The following is a 27,126-nucleotide window of genomic DNA, read 5'->3' as shown; positions in this document are numbered from 1 at the left end:
TCTGCTGTGGATGGTCCTAACTCAATAGTCTGTATGTGATAGTCCTCTGCTAAGATCTCACCCTCATATTTGTCTGCTGCCGGTGTAGCTATCTGCAGTTTTCTAGATCCAGTCTCATCTCGAATCATCTTGGACATCTTTGTAGCCTTCTTCTTCTCTGCTGTCATATGTGAGCGTCCAACAAGGCTCTCTAAATCGATTGCACTGTCCTCGTCCTCAATTACGATCACCTTAGTCAATCTTTCCTTCAACCAATCTGGGATATTTGATCTTGTCTCTTGAACTTGAATTTCTTTGTGTACTATTTCTTCTTGTCTGGGAGGAGATGTTACTTCATTATCATTATCTAAATCATAGTCTTGGAGAGATCCATCGGATGAAACATGCTGTGCCTGTTCTTCCTCCTGCCTATCATTCTGTACCATCGATTCCATGGATTCTTCCACTCGAACTGTTCTATCTTCTGGCCTGGAAGAAGTACCTGGTGTTTGATCTTTGTTAGCACCTTGCTTTTTCTTGGAAGGCTCTTTCTTTTCTGATCTTTCCTTTCTCTTTGAACCTCTCGGATGGAGATTGCCCTCACTGGCACATCGAAGGTTACCTTCACCTGAATTCCTAGGATTAGGATTGCCTTCACTAACACTGGCTCCACCTTCGGCTGGCTTTTCTTCCAAAGTAAAAGACATGGCTATGCCTTGTTCTCTCAACTTCTGATGTTGAATGTCTACCCATCTGCGAGTACAAGACAAGACTGGTGCCATCAAATCATCTAAATCCACGGCCTCGGGCTCATTCCAATTCAAACTAATTGTTTTACTTTCTCTATCATATGAAGATTGGATGTGCCTGCCGTTGTCCTGAGCTTGGTCGGCTACTCTGTAAATCTTACATTTCCTGATGAAATCCAAAGGCAATCTAGAATGTATCTTGCGTTTCACTTCAAGATCATCTAGGAGATTCATCATAAAATCTTCAATTTGGTATTCATGTCTAAATCTTCTACCGACTGTCTCCTCTAAATGTCCATGAGGATCAAAACTATTCCTCCAAGCAAAAGATGAAAAAGGATACAAGGCTAACTCCCTCTCTGCGTCATCCATGGCTGAGACACTGGGACATACCTCAACTGAATTACCCAAAATAATAGGTACCTGAACTCCATTCTGATGTCTGTGTCTGAATGCCTTCACATATGCTGCCAACTGCCTTGTTACTTCAAGTAACACAATTCTATCTGTCGGGTACCTCGGCAACATGTATGGAGGTAAAGGACATCCATACACTCTAATGTAAGTGAACTTGGGAAACTGAATGAACCAAGCACCGTACCTCTTGATTAACTCCTGGGCATCCTGAGATAATCTGTTGTGAATCCCTCCTTGCAACGTCCTGGTGATGTTCATCGTGAAAGTATCATTGATTAACTTGTAGTTCTTCCCTGGTGGATGATGCAAGTAGGTATAGGATTCACAAACTCTGACCTCGCCGGGTCCTCTTCCAATCACTCCTCTGTGAGGTAGTCCTGCGTACTCGACGCTCCTTATTAAGGCATAGATGACGTATGAACTCATGTGGAAGGACTTAGTAGCCCTGAGTCTTCTCAATTGTACATCTAAGCAATGGCTAATTATCCTAGCCCAATGTATTGTACCCTTTCCTTGAACAATCACCTGGATGAAATAAAACATCCATTTCTCAAAATAGAAGGCATGAGGTGCTCCTGTAACTCTGTTGAGCATGGTAATCAAATCTCTGTACTCCTCTTGGAAATCAATCCGGTGTGGTGTGTTCGGTACTTTGCTCAGACGGGGACGACTCTTAAGTAGCCAGTTCTTGTTGATTATGCTTAGGCAAGCATCTGGATCATCATCGTACACTGATCTGGCTCCTTCAATGCTCTTGTATATCATGTCCCTGTGCTCTGGAAGATGGAAGGCTTCACTTATGGCCTCCTCTGAAAGGTACGCCAAAGTGTTTCCCTCATTGGACACAATTGTCCTGGACTGTGGATTGTAATGACGGGCACACTCGATCATCAACTCGTGACACTGAATGGCTGGAGGAAAACCGGCCGCCTTAATGATGCCACTCTCTATTATTCTCCGGGCGACAGGTGACGGCTTGCCGATGTAAGGGACCTCTCGGAACTTCTTCGTGCTAAAGTTTCCCAAGTTTGTATCTCCAATGTTGCTCCACTTGGACACGATCTTGGTCTCCACCTCTTCAGTCTTCTGATCTTCTTTCATGAGAGCCGAGCGACTGGTGGATGCTCCCGCCTTTGGGGTCGCCATACCTACACAACATTTCATTATAAGAAATAGATTTTTGAAATAAATAACGTAGATAAGAGAGATAGATTTTAGGAAACCTCATGATAAGTCCCTAGAGTTATCATTTCCTAAAATACAACGATTGAGCTAAGAGATTCAAAGTTTAAAATTTGAAATATGACGATGAATGAATAAAACAATAATAATTAAATCGCCATACCTCGACAGAGAGCTAACTCTAGAATGCAAAAAACAAAATTTGCCTAGGCAAAATTGAGGTATGAAGATAATCTTCAATATGATCCCCTCAAACTTGATTTCGCCACCTCTGAAAGGAATGTGATCTTCAAATTCGCACAAATAAAACACCAAGTCCTTAGCAAATTCGCCTTAGGCGTGGTCTTGGATGGATCTTCAAATTCGCTCTACCTTTGATCTTCAATGCAATTCGCACCTCTTCAAACACACCTCGGACGCCTCACACCACCTTGGGAATGTCTAAGCGCCACCTTAGTTTGAAGTCGCACCACCTTTGGAATGTCTTCGCCACCTTGGATAAATGAAACTCGCACTATATTCGCCTCTTGTCAACTCGCATGAAGGAAGGTAAAATAATGATGTAGAAAATGACAATTCTACCCCCCTTATATAGCGCTTGCATCCTTTACCCCTTAGGCCGACTTAATAAAAATAAAACCATTTTTTAAATGATTTGCAATGACATAACAAGGCCGACCTCCATATATGAGCGCTTAAAATCGATTTTTTATCAATTAAATAATTAATTATTTAATGCCTTGCGTTTTTTAAATTGCAAATTTCGATTTTTAAATAAGGCAAAATTAATTAATAAATGTTTAACGCCACATTAAACGCCAATAAAAAAATGGATTTTTTAATTTTTAAATTGATTTAGCATTTAAAGTAAATTCGAATTGTTTAATTTGGCGCCAAAACTGGAAAATAAAGGGACGTACCTCATCGCTCTGGTCCCTTGGAGAGGGACAGGAGCGATCCATGATTTTGGTCTAGATTCTTGCGTTTTCAACGTTCAACTCCTTCATTTCCACGTCCCAAATCGATCACCTTGACGGTCCTTCGAATTTGATCGCCTTGTGTGCGCATATGGGTGTCCTTTAAGTGCACATCGCCCTGGTCCTTGTCCAAAGGACAGGAGCGATCTTCTTGTTTTCATGTCTATCTTGCATCTTTTAACTTCGATTTTTTATTGTGGGCGAATAGCATCCTTTGTTCGTGTCTTTTGCGCTTATTCCATTTGCTCGCATGAAGTTTTGAGTGTATTAAAGGGATCATCGCCCTTGTCCCTTGGAGAGGGACAGGAGCGATCCATGTCCTTTCCTTGACCTTGTCAACTTTGCACTTCGATCTTCATTGTAATGCCCTTCAAACGTCGTCCTTCACCTTACCTAACCTTGCTTCGCTTTGATCTTTGAAGGAACGTGCGTGCTTTTGATGATATCGCCCTGGTCCTTGTCCAAAGGACAGGAGCGATGTGAGGCTTTTACATTATTTGGCAATGTTTGGACGTTCAACACTTTTGCGAATTATCTTCAAACGATGCCTTGGACCATATGCTATCTTAAGACGTCTTGACTTAGCTTGATCTTGAAGCAAAACAAGGAATCCAAAGCAAATCGCCCTGGTCCCTTGGAGAGGGACAGGAGCGATATAGTCTCCATGCTCAAAATAATGATCATTTCACGTTCAAAACTCTTGTTTATCATCCTTTTACCATACCATGGACCCTCTAAAACATTGCAATGTCTTGTCCTTACGTAAATTTTGCATGAAATGGCCAATGCATCTAACATCGCCTTGGTCCCTTCCCAAGGGACAGGAGCGATCTATGTTATAGGGTGTCAATTTCTTCATTTTAACGTCCTTTGAGTGTTTGCGCATGATGAAGACGCCTTGAAATGTCCCTCGCCACCTTGTCTTGACTTGTGTCGACCTTGAACTTCGGAGGAACGACCTTGAACTTGAGAGGGACGTATCTTCATCAATGTATCGCCCTGGTCCCTTGGAGAGGGACAGGAGCGATCCTTCCCTTGTGGCCACTACCTCACTTTGCCAGGTTCCAAGTTTATATTCAACGGATTCGTCTCTCTTCACTCCATTCGTCCATGCCTCGACATCATCTGTAACTTTGCAAGAAAAGCAATTATATCAAAAATCGCTCTGGTCCCTTGGAGAGGGACAGGAGCGAACTAGGCATTTAGCATTGGTATGGACGTCCCAAAAATCTTCAATTTATATTCAATGCATTCATCTCATGTTCTCCTTCGTTTTTGAACGTAAACTTGCCTTGACCCTTGTCTGGATTTTGCAAAATGGAGGAAATCGCTCTGGTCCCTGGGAGAGGGACGAGAGCTACAAGGTACCTCGCCCTGGTCCCTTGGAGAGGGACAGGAGCGATTTAGTCAATATAGGTCATTTTCCTTCATTTTTTGCATCTCAAATTATATTCATTTGGCAAAGTATCTTCCTTCGGACGTCCTCCAATTGCTGAGTTATCAAAATCTTGCATGGACATGGCGAAATTTGAATCGTAGCTCCGGTCCTTGACTGAGGGACAGGAGCGATTTTCCTCCTGGAGGCCTTTCCGCGCTCATGAAAATCTTCAATTTATATTCAAATGAAAGATCTTGTCGTTCTCTATCACTTCAAACGTAAAATTTGTCTGGACTCTGCAAGAATGATGAGATATCTGAAAATGAGCTCCTGTCCTTCTCTGAGGGACAGGAGCGATTTTGCTCCTACAGGCCAAAATAACAAGATTTTTCACATTTTAACACTTCACGAGGCGAAAACAAATCAATTCCAATGCCTAGGATCAAACTTCAAAAAAAGTCAGAATTTGGTCAAAATATTCAATCAGACAAAAATTCACATTGACGATCATCATTTAAACAAGTTTAAGCTCTGCATGAACATTCCAATTGAAAATTAGACCATTTTGGCGAAATCATTGCATTCAAAATTTGCATTCTAGAAAAGAAAGCTCAAAAGCTCTCAAAAATGACTGGATTTTGGCTTGAAAAGGCAAGATTTAAAACCCTAAGGCTTAGCCCTAAATCCAGACAACTAACGGACTAACAAAACCCTAAAAACGAAAGCGAAAACAAGCGAAAAAGAGGGGGTCCCCATTTGCGATGGGGCGATGTGTGAAATGGTCACAACATCTGGCGACACCACTGAGAAATGTTGCAAAACATTTGGGAATCAATCTTTCTAAAAGAAGACCCAGAAAACCTCCCTCAACAAAACCAGGAGTTAAGAAACACTTACAAGAAGAGACCATCATATTGAGACAAAGTATCAAGTCCACGGTTACCCATGTGTGTGCAAATGCGTTAATTCCCCTCAACAAGACAATCATGATCTCCAAGTTCCCCTGTGATAAGCTACATAGTTTGTCTAAACTCCAAAAGCATCCTGGATAGAGCCTCGCTGCCAGTCAGACGTCCATAGTCCCGACGAGGTTATCGCCGCAAGCTCACGAACATTGCTCCATTGCCAGTCAGGCGTCTATAGCCCCGATGGAGTTACTCGCATATTCCCTTTAGCCAATTTGATATTTCCTCTTAGCTCATTTCTTTTCTTTTGATTTTCTCATTTTTTCATCTTTTCTTTTGATACTGCTTTTCAGTTCTGTCAATTCTTTGGCTTGTGAGTAACGAAATTCACTAGGGTTTGAGGATTGCGGTGGCGCTGAAGCTAGACTTTAGATTTTTCACTGATCACAGCTTCGCCTGTAAACCATAATGACTCGGAGATTATAAGTGTGTGAAATATAATAACTGGAGGACAAAAATACGTGAGTTCAATAAGCTAATCTACTTCAATGCAAATATGTCCTGACTCAAAGCTTCATTAAAAGAAACTCCCTTAGTAATTCCAAAAGACCTCATGATTTTCCAAATGCATCCAACAATCCAGCAGGAAGTCAGAGCGTTATATAACAAAATCACCCAATGTCAAATGGATACCCCTCAGGACAAAAACAACTAACCTAAAAAAAACAAAAGCACCTAAACTAAGAAAAACAAAAGGCAAACCAACGCGAGAAAAACAAACAAACGGAAAACGACGAAAGCAAACTAAACTAGCTATGTACAAGGGAAGGCCTTGGCATTTTAGGATTGGAAATAGTGTTTGAGATATCTCCCGTTGACAGGCAACGGGATGTCTTCTCCAGTTAAAGTCTGCAACCTAAATGCGTTCTCTCCCAATATCTCTGAAATTTGATAAGGGCCTTTCCAAAGCCTATCAAACTTATCATGTTCTCCTCTTTTCTCATGTGCTTTGTCCCAATACAGGACGAGACCTGAAATTCGGAACGCCTTGACTCTTGCTTGTCGATCAAACCATCTCTTCACCACTCCTTGGTGTTTAGCAAAGGTCTCTAGTGCTTGATCTCGTTTCTCTTCTAAATTCATCAACTGTGTCAACCTGGCCTGTACTGCATCAGTATCTTCCATGTACTCCTGAATGAATCTCAAGGTCGGAATCCTGAGTTGCATGGGGAAGACTGGGTCTTGGCCATAAACTAGAAAATAAGGCGAAATGCCTAATGCGTTCTTTGTTCTGATTCTGTCTGCCCATAAAGCAAATCTCAACTGGGTGTGCCATTCTCTGGGGCTTCTCTCTAATAATTTCTTGATTACGCTGAGCAAATTTTTGTTTGTGGATTCTGCTAATCCATTACCCTGAGGATAATAATTTGATGAAAACTTGAGGGTTATCCCGTACTCAAAAGCCCAATTTGAGAATCTCAATGATGTGAATGCCGATCCATTGTCGCAAACCAACGCATAGGGACATCCAAACCTTGTGATTATGTTCTCCTCTAGAAACTTGATTACAACTTCAGTAGAACAAACCTTAAGTGCCTGTGCCTCTGACCATCTGGTACAATAATCTGTAGCTGTAATGATGTACTTGTGTTGTGCTGAGGATGCGGGGTTGATGACACCAATAAAGTCCATTCCCCATTTCGCAAATGGTCTGGCTTCCATCACCGGATTCAGTGGCATGGCAGGATTTCTCTCTCTTATAGCTGCGACTTGACATGTGTGGCAAGTCTTAATGTGATTGAACGTATCTTTAAAAAGCGTAGGCCAGTAATATCCTGCTCTTAGGATCTGGTGAGCTGTGGCGAGGTTGGCTCCATGTCCGGTTCCAAACTTAGAATGGAAATGTTCAATTATCTGCTTTGCTTCGTCTTTGCCAACACATCTCAGGTACACTCCCTCATAATTTTTCCGGTATAAAACAGATCCTTGAAGCATGTAATGTTGACACTTTAATCTTAATGCTCTCTTTTGTGTAGGTGTCATATGAGCAGGACATCTGTGATTAAGCAAATATGTCACAATGTCTTTGTACCATTCATCAGGCGTGACATCCTCTAATTCATAAATTTGTTGGACTAATCCTGGCCCATCTATTGCCAATGTCTGCGCCAAAGCTTGTCCTCGGACAAGTTTCATGGGCTGTATCTCGATGTCAAATTCTTGGATAATGGCGACCCACTTTCCTCTTCTTTCACCTAATTCATTTTGCATGAGAAGAGTCTTGACTGCCGCATCAGGTACTATTGCATAAATCTTGGCTCTCAGGAGGTAATGTCTGAACTTCTTTACTGCCTTCACTAATGCGTATGCTTGCTTTTCAATGTTTGGATATCTCAATTCTGCATCTTTCAACGGGGTGCTCATGAAAGCAACGGGATTTTCATCCCTCTCTTCACTTCTTTGGGTGAGAATGGCGGCACAAGTGTATTCAGAAGCGAAGGAATATAAATAAAATGGTTTGAGATAATCGGGGCTAATCAAAACTGGTGCCTCCATGATTGCGGTCTTTATTTCTTCAAATGCCCTTCTGGCTTGTGGAGTCCATTCGACCTTTGCATCTTTCTTTAACATTTCATTCAATGGCCTGACAATCTCGGCAAATCCAGTAATGAATTTTCGGACGAAGTTGATCTTTCCGAAAAATGATTTGAGCTCTTTCTTGCTTGCTGGCAAATTAATAGTAGATATGGCCCTCACCCTTTCAGGATCAATAGATATTCCTTTCTCTGAGATGACATGTCCTAAAAGCTTTCCTTCTGTGACTCCAAATATGCATTTCTTCGGATTAAGGGAGACACCGTATCTTCTACATCTTTGGAAGACTCTTCTCAAATCATCCACATGATCTTCTCTCTGCCTAGAGAAAACTGTGATATCATCCATATATATAATAATGCTTTTGCCAATTAAATCTCTGAAAGCGATATCCATAGCTCTCTGGAATGTGGCCCCGGCGTTTATGAGTCCAAAAGGCATTCTCTTATAGGCAAATGTTCCCCATTTGGTGGTGAAAGCAGTCTTTATTCGATCTTCAGGTTCGACTAGGACTTGATTGTATCCTGAATATCCATCTAGGAAGGACATCATCTGCGATCCATTGACGATCTGTAATACTTCATCTAATGATGGGAGCGGATAGTTATCTTTCTCTGACGCTCTATTAAGATTTCTGAAATCCACACACAATCTGATCTCTCCGTTTTTCTTTCTAACAGGCACCAGGTTGGCGACCCACGTCGAGTGTCTTACTGGGAAGATGATTTTAGCTGTGAGTAACTTCTTCACTTCTTGGTATATCAGCGGTTCTAACAAAGGATTGACGGGTCTTTGTCTTTGCCTGAATGGCTTGCTTCCTGGCTTCAACGGGATTGTGTGAGTGATAATCGCAGTGTCGTAGGTCTTGAGATCTTCATAGCTCCATGCAATGACATCTGGGAAGTCCCTCATGTTTTTTAGGATTCCATCTTTTTCAGCCGCTGTGCAGGACTTTCCAATGAAAACATTCTTAACTTGTGTCTCATCACCTAGATTGATCACGTCGCACATATTGCCTTCTACGCTGTGATTCTTCTTTTCTTTCAACTTGTCAGGATCAAAAATCCTTTCTAATTCAACCATTCCTTTCGGAATAGTGTTTGTCTTTAAGTTCAGGACTCCTTCGGCATCGAACTCAGCTTCACCCACTTCATCTTCATCTATGATCTGTGTTAAGAAAACGTCCGTGCTGGTTAGGAAGTCTAGAATGTGCTTGTCGTCTTCGAAAACTTGGAAATTGGTGATGTTATCTGGGACTGAAGGGACTGATATTAACTCGATGGTAAACTTCTTTAATCCTTCCATTGCTAATGGAATCAATGAGCTCGCGGCCTGTGCAAGTGAATTGGCCACTTGATTCTGATGTCTATAAATTGAATTGATATTGAAAGCTTCAAAACTTTCAATTAGATCCCAGACTCGATTTCTATACTTGGTTAGCCTTTTGTCATGACAGACATATTGCTTCCTGATTTGCCTTATTGCGATTTCTGAGTCTCCGTATACTTGCAGTATCTTTGCCCCCTTTTGGATGGCTAACAGTAATCCATGAACCAAAGATTCATATTCTGCTACGTTGTTGGTGCAAGGGAACTGCAATCTGTGAGCGGCAAGGTATGTTTCTCCTTTAGGACTAATTAATTCATATCCGGCTCCGGATCCTTGTTTGGACTTAGATCCGTCGAACCTTAGCGTCCATATCTGATTTTCTTGATTGTCTGTTTCTGGACTTTCATGACTTTCATCTGTTGTATCGGACGAAACTTCATCTTCTACAGAACTCTCGGTGTCTGTAGAGCTTTCATTCTCTGAATCTTGAATTTCCTCTACAATTAGTGTCTGCGGGATTCTTTTGTTCACTTGCTCCAATGCGGTCTGGCATAAAGCACAAGATAATTCTGAGTGGACGGCATTGTGAATTCTACACCAATTCGGAAGAAGCAGATCTCGGACGGATGCTATATTGCCAAGTTGTACACTTTGCTGGATGTTTCTTTGCACGAACCTTCTGAAGTTTTCAAACATCCCTTCGTCCTCTTGGTCGGATCCTTGATCGCTTTCAATGACGATCTCAGTTGACTCCATGACCTCTTGTTGGGTATCTTCATCTTGTATGTCTTGTATCATTAAGATCTCCTCTACTTTTGGTTTATATGTTCCTAGGTCGGATTCTAAAAATAGAACTTCGTTGTCCTCTCCATATTCAGTTATCATCAATCTCAACCTTGGGGTGCTATCAATTTTAATCTGGTTCGGGACTCCTCTCCATGGTAGCCACATGTGTGCGAAATCGGTCGATACATATCCATTCAACTTTCGGGACCAATCTCGACTCAGGAGCATTCCATATGAATCTGGAATATCCACTACTGATATATCTATAAAATTCTGGACCCTTGGGTCTGCGGCCAATTGCATGTGAATGTTGTTCAATTCCCCCATGACTGGAACTTCTGTCTTGTCAAGCTGAGTGACTTTTCTCTTGGTAGGTGCAGGAGTTATTCCAAGTCTTTGACAAACAGCTAAAGGCATGACATTGCTTGAGGCTCCGGAATCATAAAGGCAATTGTGTAATAGCTTTCCAAATATTCTGACTGATAACAGGAACGGGGCCGGTTCGTCCTTTCCTTGAGAAGGCACTGAATTTCCTTCACTTGATTCTTGATGTTTAACTTGATTAATCTTCGAGTGATCTTCCTTCGTTGGGCTCTCCTCTTTCGAGTGACTGGCTTGGTTTGCAGATTTTCCCTTTTTAACCACATCTTTCTTGATTGCGACTTCCTTTTCGGGAAGAACCAAGTTAGTAGTGAGGTTCTCTTTGACTGTAGGCTGAGCTTTCTTTGCTTCGCCTCTTTTGAGTAATACTTTTCCTTCCAACATATCTTCCTTTTTAGCTGGGAAGGTTATAGTTTGAACCATGCACTCATTTTGCTCGGGTTGTTCTTGAGAATCGGCTTCCTCTTGAGTCACATTGATAGTGGCTTGAATATTTGACCTTGTTGCACTAGGTTCACTCAAACTATTAATCACTGCCTCTTTAATTTCAGACACTTTGAGCAACTCGTAGAGTGGTAAACTTACCTTGACTTTCTTGAGTTCATCTAACACCAAGGCGGCCAATCTTTTCATTTCATTTCCCGCGGGGGGTGAAATATTTCTTTGTCTGTATTCTTGAGTGTTTTGTGGATATTCAGGGACGTTGCTGGCTTGGGGGTCCGGCGGAGTCGAAAAATTGTTTGGAGGAATCGATGTTGTTAAAGGTTCAGGATTTCTCTGATTCCTGTGATAAACTCTTTGGTTTGCACCTCCTGACGCTTGGTGGAATACTTCCTTGATTCCCTCTACTAGGACACTGTCGTTTAATGGTGGGAAATAGTACTCTGAATCCTCTACAGGTCCATTTGCAGATGCTGGCGGGAATTGAGATCCTGGTGGTACCATCGGTCCATTGGCCGATTCTGGAGGAAATCTCCCATTTTGTACTTGATTAATTTCTTCTTGTGAATATCTGCAGGTTTCAACGATCATGGCTTGACCATACTGCGTGGTTGGAACAATTTCGTACCCTGTGGTGGGAGGATTTTCAGGCGGATTGGTAGTACGCATCTCTTGTTGGAAAATGTCGGCCGCAATCTTGAACTCAGGACACTGCAACTCGGAATGTTGGTTCGTGTTGTGGAGTCTGCACCAACTAGACAAGGCTGCTTCGGCTAAAAACACTTTGCCCGAAGAGGGGTTCTCTTGACTTTGCGCATTTGGTGGATTGTCCAAGGGCGTCACCACATGTCCATTGTTGGGAGCTGTATTCCATGGTCTTCTTTGGAAACCTTGATTGTTATTTCCTTGATAATTGTTTCTGAATCCTTGATTATTATTGCCTTGGAAATTCTGGTTGTTCGCGTGTTGGCCGTGGTTGGCCCTCTGCATGCTCTGGAGTTGATTATTCTGGTTCCTCAGGTGAGTGACCTCAGTTGATAACTTCTTGACTTGCTCAATCAACTCTTTCATTTCATCTTTCTCTTCTTGTGTCCTTGACGAATTTGTAGCATTTTGCAGGTACACAGGTTGAGCGGGTGGGGCTTGAGAAATTGGAGCTCCTGGGTGAAGGACCAACTGATTTGCCGGCTGTACGCTTGGATAGGTCGCTTGCGGAATTGGATTCATGACTGGAGTTTGGTTGGCCAAAGCCGTGCCAACTGCCTGTATCTGGTTAGGTGCTGCGACGGGTCCCATATGTAGTAGTGGTCCAGTGATGTTTTGTCCCATGTGCTTACTTACTTCAATGGCTCTTGTATATGCCGCATTTAGATCATTCGGAGTTGGATGTGTCCTTACGAACATAGCTGTGAGATGATCTAAGGCTCCATAGTAAATTTCCCTTGGATCTGCAATAAGATAAGGAGGACGTAGCATTGTGTATGCTCGGTGAAATCTGTCATTGAAGGAGGTAATAGGTTCATGTTCTCTCCTTCGAACCTCAACAAACTGTCTGTATAACTCTGCTGGTGTAGTTGGGATGCCAAATTTGGCAATGAATGCGTCTTTCATCGCGTGTAGTTGGGACAAGGGCGATGTTAGACAAAACACACGTCAACAGAATTGGCGCTAGAAGGAGGGCTTTCTTTAATTTCAAAGTTCGAAGTCCGAAGATTTTGAAAAGAGAAAAACATTGCGAACATGATCATGAAGTACGATGGTGTTGCCAGATGAAGGACGGAATCAAGTGGTGCAACCCAATTTGCAAATAGGCAATACCCAAGAAGACATCATTTCCCAATTGAATCAAGTAGCTTGGAACGCAAGGAGAAGCCAAGTCGAATATAACAGAGTCAGAATCATCTTAGAGCAAGAGGAAGATATAGCCGAAGAACATCAAAGGGTCATAGCTAGGAATCTTCGCAATCAAAGGAATCCACAATAATCCTTGCAAGACTTCACGCTGGATCGCATTGGTTCTTTCTCGCCCGAGAAACATCAAAGATTGTTGAGGTCCACACCAGGCATCAAAGATCTAAGTGAACTTCAGTTTACTTCCAAAGCAAAGCGAGTTAAAAGAGAGGACACTCCCAAAGAGTTCGAACTAAGATTGGAAGAATCTCCTGAGTCATCACAAGTTCTTCAAGAACAAGTCCAAACGGCAATCCAATCTAGTATCCAGGCAATTTCACAAACAAAGAGCCAAGCTAGTTCATCAAGTTCAGTTTCAAGGAATACAATGGCTCATCGTGCTCCACCACCACCACCTCCTCCTCATGTACTCAATGGTGCGACGTGGCTAGTCAACAATCCATCACCATTGGAATTTGCAGTTTATCATGATATGCCGAAGAATCCAGAACACTTTTGTTCCAAGTTCAATGTTAGTGATTTCCATCGCACAGCAGAAGATCACATCAAGATGTTCGAGGACCTTCTTCGTAACAGACAAATTGAATATGGAGATGTGGCATGTAGGCTTTTTCCCTACTCATTGGGAGAAGAGGCATACTTTTGGTTTATTCATTTGCCTACAGGGTCCATCAGGACTTGGGACGCGATGAAAGACGCATTCATTGCCAAATTTGGCATCCCAACTACACCAGCAGAGTTATACAGACAGTTTGTTGAGGTTCGAAGGAGAGAACATGAACCTATTACCTCCTTCAATGACAGATTTCACCGAGCATACACAATGCTACGTCCTCCTTATCTTATTGCAGATCCAAGGGAAATTTACTATGGAGCCTTAGATCATCTCACAGCTATGTTCGTAAGGACACATCCAACTCCGAATGATCTAAATGCGGCATATACAAGAGCCATTGAAGTAAGTAAGCACATGGGACAAAACATCACTGGACCACTACTACATATGGGACCCGTCGCAGCACCTAACCAGATACAGGCAGTTGGCACGGCTTTGGCCAACCAAACTCCAGTCATGAATCCAATTCCGCAAGCGACCTATCCAAGCGTACAGCCGGCAAATCAGTTGGTCCTTCACCCAGGAGCTCCAATTTCTCAAGCCCCACCCGCTCAACCTGTGTACCTGCAAAACGCTACAAACTCGTCAAGGACACAAGAAGAGAAAGACGAAATGAAAGAGCTAATTGAGCAAGTCAAAAGGCTATCGACTGAGGTAACTCACTTGAGGAACCAGAATAATCAACTCCAGAGCATGCAGAGGGCCAACCACGGCCAACACGCGAACAACCAGAATTTCCAAGGGAATAATAATCAAGGATTCAGAAACAATTATCAAGGAAATAACAATCAAGGTTTCCAAAGAAGACCATGGAATACAGCTCCGAACAATGGAAATGTGGTAACGCCTTTGGACAATCCACCAAATGCGCAAAGTCAAGAGAACCCCTCTTCGGGCAAAGTGTTTTTAGCCGAAGCAGCCTTATCCAGTTGGTGCAGACTCCACAACACGAACCAACATTCCGAGTTGCAGTGTCCTGAGTTCAAGATTGCGGCCGACATTTTCCAACAAGAGATGCGTACTACCAATCCGCCTGAAAATCCTCCCACCACAGGGTACGAAATTGTTCCAACCACGCAGTATGGTCAAGCCATGATCGTTGAAACCTGCAGATATTCACAAGAAGAAATTAATCAAGTACAAAATGGGAGATTTCCTCCAGAATCGGCCAATGGACCGATGGTACCACCAGGATCTCAATTCCCGCCAGCATCTGCAAATGGACCTGTAGAGGATTCAGAATACTATTTCCCACCATTGAACGACAGTGTCCTAGTAGAGGGAATCAAGGAAGTATTCCACCAAGCGTCAGGAGGTGCAAACCAAAGAGTTTATCACAGAAATCAGAGAAATCCCGAACCATTAACAACACAGTTACACCATGCCTTCACTTGATGAATTTGCTTCATCCCTCACAAGGGAGCAAGCAAAGTTGGTTCAAATGGGTCGATTGCAATCTACCAAATCACAAGCTCTTCTTGCTTCTCAGGGCACTAGAGATCGAAAGGTATCACATGGAAAAAGCAAGAAATAGAAATTCAAGGATTCCAAGTCACATGAGCAGCCTAGGAGACACAATCATAGGATTCTTCGGACTCTTCTTTCTCTTCTAAGAGTTCTTCATCTAAGAAGGATAAACCGAAGTGTGCATATTGCACTAAGGCAAGACATTACTGGCATTGACGTTGTGCAAAGAAAATTGATGAGTTACAACAGCTTCTCTAGAAGCATAATATTGAGCCACCTTCATCTAGTTCATTCTCTTCTACCACTTTACGACCTGCACATTCCGGGTCCACTTCTATGGCATGTGGTGGAGACATGATGAAGGGCCATGCTCTCTTTGCATCCACACATTTCCAGTCAAGCCATTGGCTTCTTCATTCAGGAGCCTCTCATCATATGGCTTCATCTATAGATATGTTCTCTTCATATGAGCCTCACACTTTACCACATATCTTGATGGGTAATAACACTCATATTCTATTGAGGTTGATGATGGCACATTTAATGATGTATTATGTGTTCCTCCTTTATCATCCAATCTTCTTTCTATATATTAGATTACTCACAGTGGACAACGCAAGACAATAGAGTTCATACCTGATTCAATTCTTATTGGAGACCTGCATAATGGAGAGATTATTGCAGTTGGGACTATTGATCATGCATCTCGATTGTATGATTTCGCTCATATTGCTCCCACCGAGTGTAATATCCCCTGCTTATATAGGACTAAAAATGCAAGGAATATTGTCAAACAATTAGCTGACAACCTGTTGTTCTTAATCTCAGACTGTATAACCTGCGTGTTATGCGGTTTGCTAGATAGCTGAATAACTTGCGCGTTATGCTGTTCTGACTGATACAAAACTTCAGACTTGTTTTGACACCATTAACCACAATGTATAATCAAAGGATGACTTGCAAACAACTTCTAAGCAACAATATAAACCTCTAGGATGATTGTGCAACTTGTTTTGTGTTTTCCAATGCAATCACATGAATTAGAATGCAAGAATCACACGTCTACAGCTGATTGGAATTTTAGCAAACAGTTGTCATACAACCATATAACAACATGAGAATGAAAACAACCCTATTCCTTCACTTTATTGATTTACAATACCAAAACAAGGGTCAAAACTCTTGGCTTCTCAACAATGAATTTCAGTATGAAGACATTGGACAGCCATGGATTCCAACTGAAATACAATGAAAACTAAGTAATAGATGAACCTGGAAAATATCACGAAGGTTTGATATTGAAGAAGAAAGCAATACCGTGGCTTTTTGAGCCTTCCTTAAGCCAAATTGAATAAACCTTCAGATCACCCCTGCTGCAGATGTAAACATCTGAAAATAATTAATTATCAGCACGGAAGTCTCTTCTCAACCATTGAATATTATTGTGGACCTTCCCCATGAATAGCGCTATCTTCAAATGGTGATTTTGATGCTTAAACAAGGTGAAATAAACAAAATCGTGCTCTTCATCATAGCCGCCCCTGTTCAGAAAGTGCTGCAGACAGTAAGAAATTAATACCAGCTTATTGGATCCCTTCTAGGCATCAAAACCCATCTGTATTCCCTCACAAAGGACTCGCCCAGGCTGAAAGATGAAATCGCTGCATTCATAGGCCATTATGAGCAAATCGTGGTCTTATCCTTTGCTGACGGAAAAATCTGAAAGCAACTCCAACTCAGATCAGAATGGATAATTTGCTGCCCTTGAGTTCCCTTCCTTGCTTCAAACCATTGATGCCACCTTGATAGAAGAGCACTCCAATTAGGAAGTGAAACCCGTGCCAAAGTGAGCTTCTATTAGCAAAATCATGAGTTTTCTTCCCAGCCGTGGGGCAGGTCTGCAAATGCCTGAGATAAAAACTCAGTGAGCTAGAAGGTGTAGTCAGCACTAATGTAGCACAATCAATGAAGTCTATCACACCAAAGAGTCTCCATTTGATTCCTTCAAAATTGAACTTTAACAAGTTGGCCCTTGGCCACAAATTAAGCACAATTGAGATGACTGAAGTATCACCTCCTCAAATGCAACCCCTCGAGATCTTTCACTCCCTCAGTTATGCTATCAATGGGAGTTTTCATTCCTAAAGACAATACCTTGCAGAAACCCTAGTCTCCACAAACTCGACAAAGCAAATATCAATTCCTGGCTAATTAGAAGTTGAGCTAAACCTCCTTTTATACTTTTTTAATCCATCATCCAGAAGCTTCTAGAAATAATATTAATTTAATATTATTTCACTTAAGTGACTTTATGATATAATATTAAATTAATTAAATATAAAGTCATCTTTTAATTTTTAATTTATTTGATAACTTTATAAATAATTAACTTAATACTATTAATTAATTAATTAAGCTATCCATAAAAAAAAATAACAATAATTTGGACAACTTAACTAATTAAATTAATTAATTACTCTTACTCCAAAAATGGGGACATTACACCGAGTGTGCAGTTCCATTGACTGGTCCTCACTATCATGCATCTAGAGTGTATCAGAAATCTGAGGAGAGGTTTGGTCACTTGAACCTATGTGTGCTTCCATCATCCACCGTGGTTCCTGAGACTTAATGTTGTACCTCCTCCTTTACCTCTTGCTTCTTTAGAGATCAGTTTAGTTCAACAGGGTGATAGTTCCCTTCCAGTTTTTGCTTTGTGGGATAAGTACTTGCCAAATATTGCAGGGTTATTTGATATGCCACACACTCTAGACATTGGGGACATAATTGAGGATATTGCATCTGTAATGTCCTCTTTTGGGATGAGATGATTTATGATTGGATTAGCCTATTATTGGCCCTCATAGGCTAAGATTGACGGTTAGAGGGTCCCAGATGGCAATGCAGGAGGCTTATTCCCATTCCGGAGGTTAGAAGTGTTCAAGATTGCTTTTCGTTTGGTTCAATTTGGCACACTTACTATTTATAGTAAGTGACTATTTTAGGAAAGTCAGGGTTACTAATTATAGCAGGGCACCTGAACATGCTATGATTGCAACGCACAATTGGTTTGATTAGATAATGAGGCATTTACTATTTATAGTAAATCAGTGGTTGTTAGAGAGGAAAGCTTACTATTTTTAGTAAGGCAGCTGGATGCGTAGTGGGAACAATGGTTGACCTCCAGGTTCAGTTAATTAGATATTAAAATTATAATGGCATTTAATGATATTATTTGCTAATGATTATATTATAAAGTTATTATTTAACTTTATAAAATGTCATTAAGAGTGGGGTCATTATAGCATTAAATGACTTTGTGATATGTTGACATAAGGTGGGGGTTAAAATGTATTTAAGTCATTTTCATAAAGTGACTTTATAAATTGACAATATAAAGTCACTTTAATTCATAAAGCTCTCCGGCTTGTTTGAGAAGCTACTTCATGAGGAATTATAAGTAAAGAATGTTTTTTCCCACATTGCTAAAAGTACAAGCATTCACCAACTTGAGAAGCTATATAAGCAAGGCTATCCTTTCATTTGAGGCAGGTTATGAGAATATGATATTGAAGCTATTTCTCTATGGTTGCTGGAAATCAGTGACTGAGTTGTTCTGAGGACGAAACCCCTTAGAACCAAGGAGGTTTGGACGGAAACCCATTCCCTCAAGATTGGTGGATTCATACGGAGTTCACAACTGAAATTGTTGATGGATTGCAGTTGCTGTGCATAAATGTCTGGGTTTTAGTAACTAGTGGCATCAACTCCAGGCACCCCCAGCTGGGCATGATTCCCCAACTAAGCAAGACGTCATCGGCAGGTCCATGTATTCAGCCGCATCATTGAGAACAAGAAACCCCTGGCAAAAATCAGAATATACAGTCGAGTTGGTACAGGTGCATGTGTTTTTATTAGCAGTCTAAACTCTAATGCATTTCTTTTGTCTGAAGCCAACCATTTGTAATATGGACTGGTAAAATATCTAGTAAAGTTGTGGTGAAATGATAATAAAGTTTGCAAATATATAGACGTCTGCTGAGTGATTGTCGTTGATAATAAATCTGCATTTATATTGAAATCTGAATGTTTGGGTTGCCTAAGAGTTTTGTTCTGAGAAGAAGTCTGCCAAATGTTTGACAAAATGAGTCAGTAATAAGCAAAGGTCTGCAACCAGTTTTCATTCTAAGTATTTGTTAAAATGATTATGCATAAAAATCTGTCAATTTGGTGAGTTTAGTAAGTGTTTGAGTTTATGTCTTTGTAATACAAGCAAAAATATTAAATTTCAAGTGTTTGACAGAATTCTTAGGCAAAGGATTTGTGTTTGAAATGTGATTTTTAGCTCAAGAACTCAGAAACTACAAATTAGTCCTTTAACACCAACTGTTTGACGAAATGCCTATGGGACCGAACTGAAAATTTAAGTATAGAATAGGAAGGGATTTAAGGACAGAATAGGAAGGGAATCCTACAGCATCCCTCTTTGATGGCAAATTGTACATTCTTATCATCTCATCTTTAGCAGTGCTTTCAAAGGTTGTCCATCAGGTATCTTCACAGTTGTTTGACCTTGCTTTAGTTGATTTGGCATATCATGATTCAGACATGTGGATAATTGAGCAGTCTTTCATGGCACACATCATGAAACTATTCCCTCCATCTCCTTTCATGGAGTTGCTTCTCCCTTGGCCATCGGATTTGTTTCTTCCCAAGAGGAGGAATGTGGTTTGCCACTCTTGTATCTTCATTAGCATTTGTCCTCCGACCTTGAGCCTTCATATTCGGCATTGGAGCTTCTCTCTTATGGGGGGGAACATCCTCTCTTCTTTTCTCTCCTATGGGGGGAAAATTGATTGTACTTTTGTGACTGATTTAGAACTTGGGGGGGCGTTTGAAGTCCTTCATGCTTAGTCACATCTACTCTTTTCCATTTCTTTTTCTCTCTTTTTGAGAGTTTTCTCCCACTGGGTTTTTCTCCTTTTCTTTGTTTGTGACAGTTGCATTGGTTTGTACATGGGTACTTAATCAGGCCTTGTTTCTAGGACCCATTCATGCTTGCATCTTTGCATTCATTCTTAGTTTTTTAGCTTCTTACTAAGTTAATCTTAAGGGGGGGGGTGGTGTTGGAATAATTAGGACATTATCTAATTATTTAATTAATTAGGTCCTTTAATTATTTTATTCACTTGAGCTAAACTTAGATGCTTTTACCTTCTATTAATTCAGGCTAATAATAGCTAAAGTTGTCTCATTCATTATGATTGTGACACTTAGCACTAGCTAATTTAATCTTGCTTTAGAGTTTAGTCTAGGGTTCCATTCATCCTTTAATAAGGATTCATTCATCGTTGTAACATAATCTTTTTGTGACATGTGTTGTGCTTGTAGATAATTCTTGGGACTGTGTGGTTAATACATAAATCCAATGCCTATGGAGGCAAAATGAGGTGTCTGTGGAAGAGTTTGATTCTCTCAGTTAGGATGTTGGCCTTATCATGGATTTGTTTCAAGATATCAGATTCGCGATCAAACATCATCACAATGGACTTCTGGAGGTGACAAGTGTTCCCCCTTCAGTTTATGAAAACAATATGCTTACAAGGGTGGCTTGGAGGTTGGAGTTATTGAATGGTATTCAGCTGATGGGTCTGCAAATGTCTTCACCCTTTCCTGTTATGGCAGAGGTGGTTCTTGTATCAGTGAAGGTATGACTTCCTGCACTAGTGAACATAGGTGCCCTGTCTATTGCGTGTGAGTGTGCCTTAGTGGGAACATGGGTGCCCTGTCTATTGGGGTATAAGTGTGCCTTAGTGGGAACATGGGTGCCCTGTCTTTAGCATTATAGATCTTAGTGTTGCTGATGTATGGGATTTTGGGTACTTGTCACCCAAGCTTGGGAATGAACTAGATTTTGATGTTTATCTAGTTCGAAGGGACAAGGCCCCGTAATAGATCCTCATAATTATAATAATGAAAGGATAGTCTGAAAATATTCCTGAAGCTCGTTAGATTCTATTAGGAGCTTAAATGGCTAAAATTTGTCTAAATTCTCTCATCTTTTAACTAACTGAAAGTAGACTTTGAAAGAAACATCTCGTGATAATAAAGATCCTTAAAAAATACTCCATGAAATTTCTGTTGGGACCTCAGATGGCTAAACTTCATCATAATTTCTGTTTTCCTTTGAACAACTGAAAATATAATTTGCAAGAAACATCTCCATCTACAATTTAGTGCGTGCAAAATGAGGTGTCTGTGGAAGAGTTTGATTCTCTCAGTTAGGATGTTGGCCTTATCATGGATTTGTTTCAAGTTATCAGATTCGCGATCAAACATCATCACAATGGACTTCTGGAGGTGACAAGTGTTCCCGCTTCAGTTTATGAAAACAATATGCTTACAAGGGTGGCTTGGAGGTTGGAGTTATTGAATGGTATTCAGCTGATGGGTCTGCAAATGTCTTCACCCTTTCCTGTTATGGCAGAGGTGGTTCTTGTATCAGTGAAGGTATGACTTCCTGCACTAGTGAACATAGGTGCCCTGTCTATTGCGTGTGAGTGTGCCTTAGTGGGAACATGGGTGCCCTGTCTATTGGGGTATAAGTGTGCCTTAGTGGGAACATGGGTGCCCTGTCTTTAGCATTATAGATCTTAGTGTTGCTGATGTATGGGATTTTGGGTACTTTTCACCCGAGCTTGGGAATGAACTAGATTTTGATGTTTATCTAGTTCGAAGGGACAAGGCCCCATAATAGATCCTCATAATTATAATAATGAAAGGATAGTCTGAAAATATTCCTGAAGCTCGTTAGATTCTATTAGGAGCTTAAATGGCTAAAATTTGTCTAAATTCTCTCATCTTTTAACTAACTGAAAGTAGACTTTGAAAGAAACATCTCGTGATAGTAAAGATCCTTAAAAAATACTCCATGAAATTTCTGTTGGGACCTCAGATGGCTAAACTTCATCATAATTTCTGTTTTCCTTTGAACAACTGAAAATATAATTTGCAAGAAACATCTCCATCTACAATTTAGTGCGTGCAAAATGAGGTGTCTGTGGAAGAGTTTGATTCTCTCAGTTAGGATGTTGGCCTTATCATGGATTCGTTTCAAGTTATCAGATTCGCGATCAAACATCATCACAATGGACTTCTGGAGGTGACAAGTGTTCCCGCTTCAGTTTATGAAAACAATATGCTTACAAGGGTGGCTTGGAGGTTGGAGTTATTGAATGGTATTCAGCTGATGGGTCTGCAAATGTCTTCACCCTTTCCTGTTATGGCAGAGGTGGTTCTTGTATCAGTGAAGGTATGACTTCCTGCACTAGTGAACATAGGTGCCCTGTCTATTGCGTGTGAGTGTGCCTTAGTGGGAACATGGGTGCCCTGTCTATTGGGGTATAAGTGTGCCTTAGTGGGAACATGGGTGCCCTGTCTTTAGCATTATAGATCTTAGTGTTGCTGATGTATGGGATTTTGGGTACTTTTCACCCGAGCTTGGGAATGAACTAGATTTTGATGTTTATCTAGTTTGAAGGGACAAGGCCCCATAATAGATCCTCATAATTATAATAATGAAAGGATAGACTGAAAATATTCCTGAAGCTCGTTAGATTCTATTAGGAGCTTAAATGGCTAAAATTTGTCTAAATTCTCTCATCTTTTAACTAACTGCAAGTAGAATTTGAAAGAAACATCTCGTGATAGTAAAGATCCTTAAAAAAATACTCCATTAAATTTCTGTTGGGACCTCAGATGGCTAAACTTCATCATAATTTCTGTTTTCCTTTGAACAACTGAAAATATAATTTGCAAGAAACATCTCCATCTACAATTTAGTGCGTGCAAAATGAGGTGTCTGTGGAAGAGTTTGATTCTCTCAGTTAGGATGTTGGCCTTATCATGGATTTGTTTCAAGTTATCAGATTCGCGATCAAACATCATCACAATGGACTTCTGGAGGTGACAAGTGTTCCCCCTTCAGTTTATGAAAACAATATGCTTACAAGGGTGGCTTGGAGGTTGGAGTTATTGAATGGTATTCAGCTGATGGGTCTGCAAATGTCTTCACCCTTTCCTGTTATGGCAGAGGTGGTTCTTGTATCAGTGAAGGTGTGACTTCCTGCACTAGTGAACATAGGTGCCCTGTCTATTGCGTGTGAGTGTGCCTTAGTGGGAACATGGGTGCCCTGTCTATTGGGGTATAAGTGTGCTTTAGTGGGAACATGGGTGCCCTGTCTTTAGCATTATAGATCTTAGTGTTGCTTATGTATGGGATTTTGGGTACTTGTCACCCAAGCTTGGGAATGAACTAGATTTTGATGTTTATCTAGTTCGAAGGGACAAGGCCCCGTAATAGATCCTCATAATTATAATAATGAAAGGATAGTCTGAAAATATTCCTGAAGCTTGTTAGATTCTATTAGGAGCTTAAATGGCTAAAATTTGTCTAAATTCTCTCATCTTTTAACTAACTGAAAGTAGACTTTGACAGAAACATCTCATGATAGTAAAGATCCTTAAAAAATACTCCATTAAATTTCTGTTGGGACCTCAGATGGCTAAACTTCATCATAATTTCTGTTTTCCTTTGAACAACTGAAAATATAATTTGCAAGAAACATCTCCATCTACAATTTAGTGCGTGCTCTCTCTAGTTCTAGCTTCTGTTGCCTATGATCAAACTCTGTATCTGAGTATGGAAGTCATTGGCTACTTTTTTTTGTTTCACGTCATTGAGAAAGTGTATTTCTAGATCATGTCTAACTTGCTGGAGATTGAAGCAGACATACTTTTCTTTCCTTTCTTTGCTCTAAAAATCACTAGTTGTCCTCAAAAAAGTTTCCTGAATGCTGGATGGTCACCTCCCATCACATGGTCTGCCCTTCATCCCTGAGCAGATTAGTCACCGAATTCCAAACTCTTATAATTATCCTCAAATGCATTTCAGACTCTGAAAGAGCAATCTTTAGTTTGAATAAAGACAGTATCCAACTTGCAATCAGCCCCAAGTAGGAGATAGCAGTGATCAAAGGATAATTATTTGATCTTGTAATGTAAGTGTCCACAGGGCCAATCTTTAGTCACTAGAGGAGAAATTGTCAGCATATTAGTTGCCTAAAGATTGTCCTGTTTGGCTAGTAATTAATTTTTTCTTGCTTACCTAATGGATTAAGTGTTCAACTGTAGTAAAGCAACCCTAGAAAATGTAAATCATACGATAGAATTCTCTTGCAATCATTATAAGCCCACCTTTATTTAATCCAAACAGCTATTTTGTGCCCCCCCTAAACAATCACCATCACATTCAACCATATTTAATTCTCCTCCAAGTATCCCCTCAACCCCCTCAAGAGGAAGACGAGAGATCATCCATTGGCAAAGTTGCATTCTTTAAATAGGGTTTGGGAGGATATGCTGAAGAAAAAACTTTGATTTTGGTAACTAATATGATTTCAAGGAACCATGTGAGGTGCTAGCTATGAAGCCCAACACATATAGCAGCACCTAAATACATATTTGATCAAATCATAATTACTATTCCAAAGATTTCCTGCAAGTTTTGATCCACAAATTTGCTCTGATTACAACACCTTCAATAATTCTAAACCATGTTTCCAGTGGCAGCTCTAGATGTGTGGCTATACAGTGGATGTCATCTCAGTGTGGTGTACAGACGTGGTAAGGACCAGAGTAGCAGGATATGCCCCCACCCCTCCCCAATCATGTGCATCCCTGTACCTGATACAGATATGGGTACGATACAGCGTGTGTACATGTTGGATACTATACCCACATTTGCCTAAAATCCCCTGATTTTCCATGCTGTGAATCTTCCAAACCTCAATTTTAAAAAACTTCAATCATGCAATTTTAACTTTTTTGGTATAAACAAAACTGGAAGCATCTATGCAGCCACTTAAAATGCATGTACATACGAAGGGAACACTTGATTTTTTTTAACGCTTCCCCTATTCACCGTGCGGTTTAGGTCCCTGGATAGCCACAGGTAACAAAACCTGCACCAAATAAGGAAGACAAGTGAAATGTTTTTCTCTATTTAGCGACCCATTTGTTTGGATCTTCTTCCAATGCAACTCTACTATTATTTTAGGTGTTTTAATTTTATATTTATATAATGTTGTTTAAATGTCATATAATTCTGAAAAATTAATTTATTTATTTTAATTATAAATAAAATTTATTAATATATATTTAATTGTTTATTCTTTACTAGATTATTAATATTTAAATTATAATACTATTTTAATTTAAATTCACTTATTTTATTATAGTTCTTAATTTCTAATTAAGATTTGAAAAACTAAATGTGAAAGTGAATTTTATTTTTTAGATTATTATTGTTTATTTAATTATTTATATTTATCTTTTACCTTATTTTATTTTAGTTTAGATTTAATTGACATTATTATTCACTTTTTTTTTTGAAAAGGGGGTAAATGCATTTAAACTGGAGCTATGAACCTATGAATCAGTGAGGTCACAAACAGGGACCTCATCCCCATTTAAACATTCAACAATACCACTCTGGTGGGGTTTGAACCTTGATGGCAAGAACAATACCACAACTTAACCATCACACCATGCCACTACCGGCACATTATTGTTAATTTAATTAAGTCCTGGTTTGTATATTTTTTGTATGTTAATTGTTAAATCAAATTATAATTATATCTGTAGCAATTATGTGTCTATATTGCTTCTGAAGTAATGAAAATCTCCCCTAATAACTTAGGAAATTGTGTTAAATGTGTGTGTTTTTTATGAATATTGTATTAGCCTATTCAGAATGGGGGTCTTCAATCATGGCTGCATCCATATCCATAGCCATGGTCAAACTGTTTTCAGTAAATGGAAAGCTTAGGGAGAAAAGAAGAGGATTGCAAAACGTTGTCTTTTTATCAATTTCTGTGGAATTATCTCCATGCTAAATTTAGCGGGTTATTGATTTAAATTTTAAATGACCAACTTTTTATGGTTCTGTACCTTAGAAATGTGATCTGGTTTTTAACATTTATTGCAGGAATTATCAGAGAAGAAAGTCATGCTTGTAAGTGGCCACCATGGAACTCTTTATGTGGATAAACTTCGGCTCATTATTGATGAATGTGGAGGATTGGAGCATTTACCAATCGCTGCAGTTGTATTTCCATCAAGAACGATCATACGTGATACAGATTTGCAGACATAGAATTGGGCTTGTGGTAAAGAAAAAGCAATGCTTAACATATGTTGTCACCGTTTAAAGGGTAACAATGGAAATTGTTTTGAGTTTAACATGTATAGTGTAAAAAACTGTTTGGCCAGTTTTTCAATTATTCAAAATGATTTGTTGGATTCATATATCTGTGTTCAGGCGTATTGCTGATTAATGAATATTTATGTACTACTTATTCATGTTTGACTGGTATCCAGTATTTTGGCACATTGTGCAATCAGCAGGAGATGAGTTAAACTTGTGAAAGGGAACTATTGTATCCCTATGCTGTAATTCACATGATGCTTTTATGTGCATGTTTGTGGAAAAGTGATTACAAAATTCTCATGTAGATGTCAATACACTGGTTCCTTGAAATGTAGATGTCAATACGCTGGTTTTTTGCAACATACGACTAGATGAAGTTCCTGAATGTTAGTTCTTAATTGACTAGAAACTAAGTTCCACAAAATGCCTAAATACTGTTGAGATGTTCATACATTGTTGTAAAACTTATGAAAATTCTCTTGATCTTTGCAAGTTGAAATTACTTTTCTGAGAGTTTCTGGAGAAACTCCCTTGCCTCCAGGAGCCTGTGATCTAAATAACATCATCGGCCCAGATGCATTTCTATTTAGTTGGGTGACCTGAGTTTGTTACTTCGTACATATCCAGAAAACTAAAATCAACTGGAGTTTTAAAAGTTCTTACCCTCTACAGTTTTTACCAAGTACAAAAGTCCCCGGTGTTCTAATTTTTAACTTGAGTTGCATATTGCTGAGAAGCAAACAA

The 27,126-nt window shown here is 40.0% G+C and overlaps 1 protein-coding gene across 1 annotated transcript in view; it reads left to right on the top strand.

Annotated features, from left to right (window-relative positions):
• Positions 1-26,742, top strand: part of LOC131076269 (tyrosine-protein phosphatase RLPH2) — a 61,996-nt gene extending 35,254 nt beyond the window's left edge. Inside the window, exon 4 of the mRNA XM_058013360.2 lies at positions 26,161-26,742. Within this exon, the coding sequence (XP_057869343.2) occupies positions 26,161-26,328 (168 nt within the window). The 3' untranslated portion in view covers positions 26,329-26,742. The remainder of the gene's footprint in view (positions 1-26,160) is intronic.
• Positions 26,743-27,126: the final 384 nt, after the last annotated feature.

This window comes from Cryptomeria japonica, chromosome 4, assembly GCF_030272615.1.
Source record: "Cryptomeria japonica chromosome 4, Sugi_1.0, whole genome shotgun sequence".
NCBI classification, from domain to species: domain Eukaryota; kingdom Viridiplantae; phylum Streptophyta; class Pinopsida; order Cupressales; family Cupressaceae; genus Cryptomeria; species Cryptomeria japonica.
Note: the sequence above shows the minus strand (reverse complement) of the source record. Positions and strands in the feature narration are given on the sequence as shown.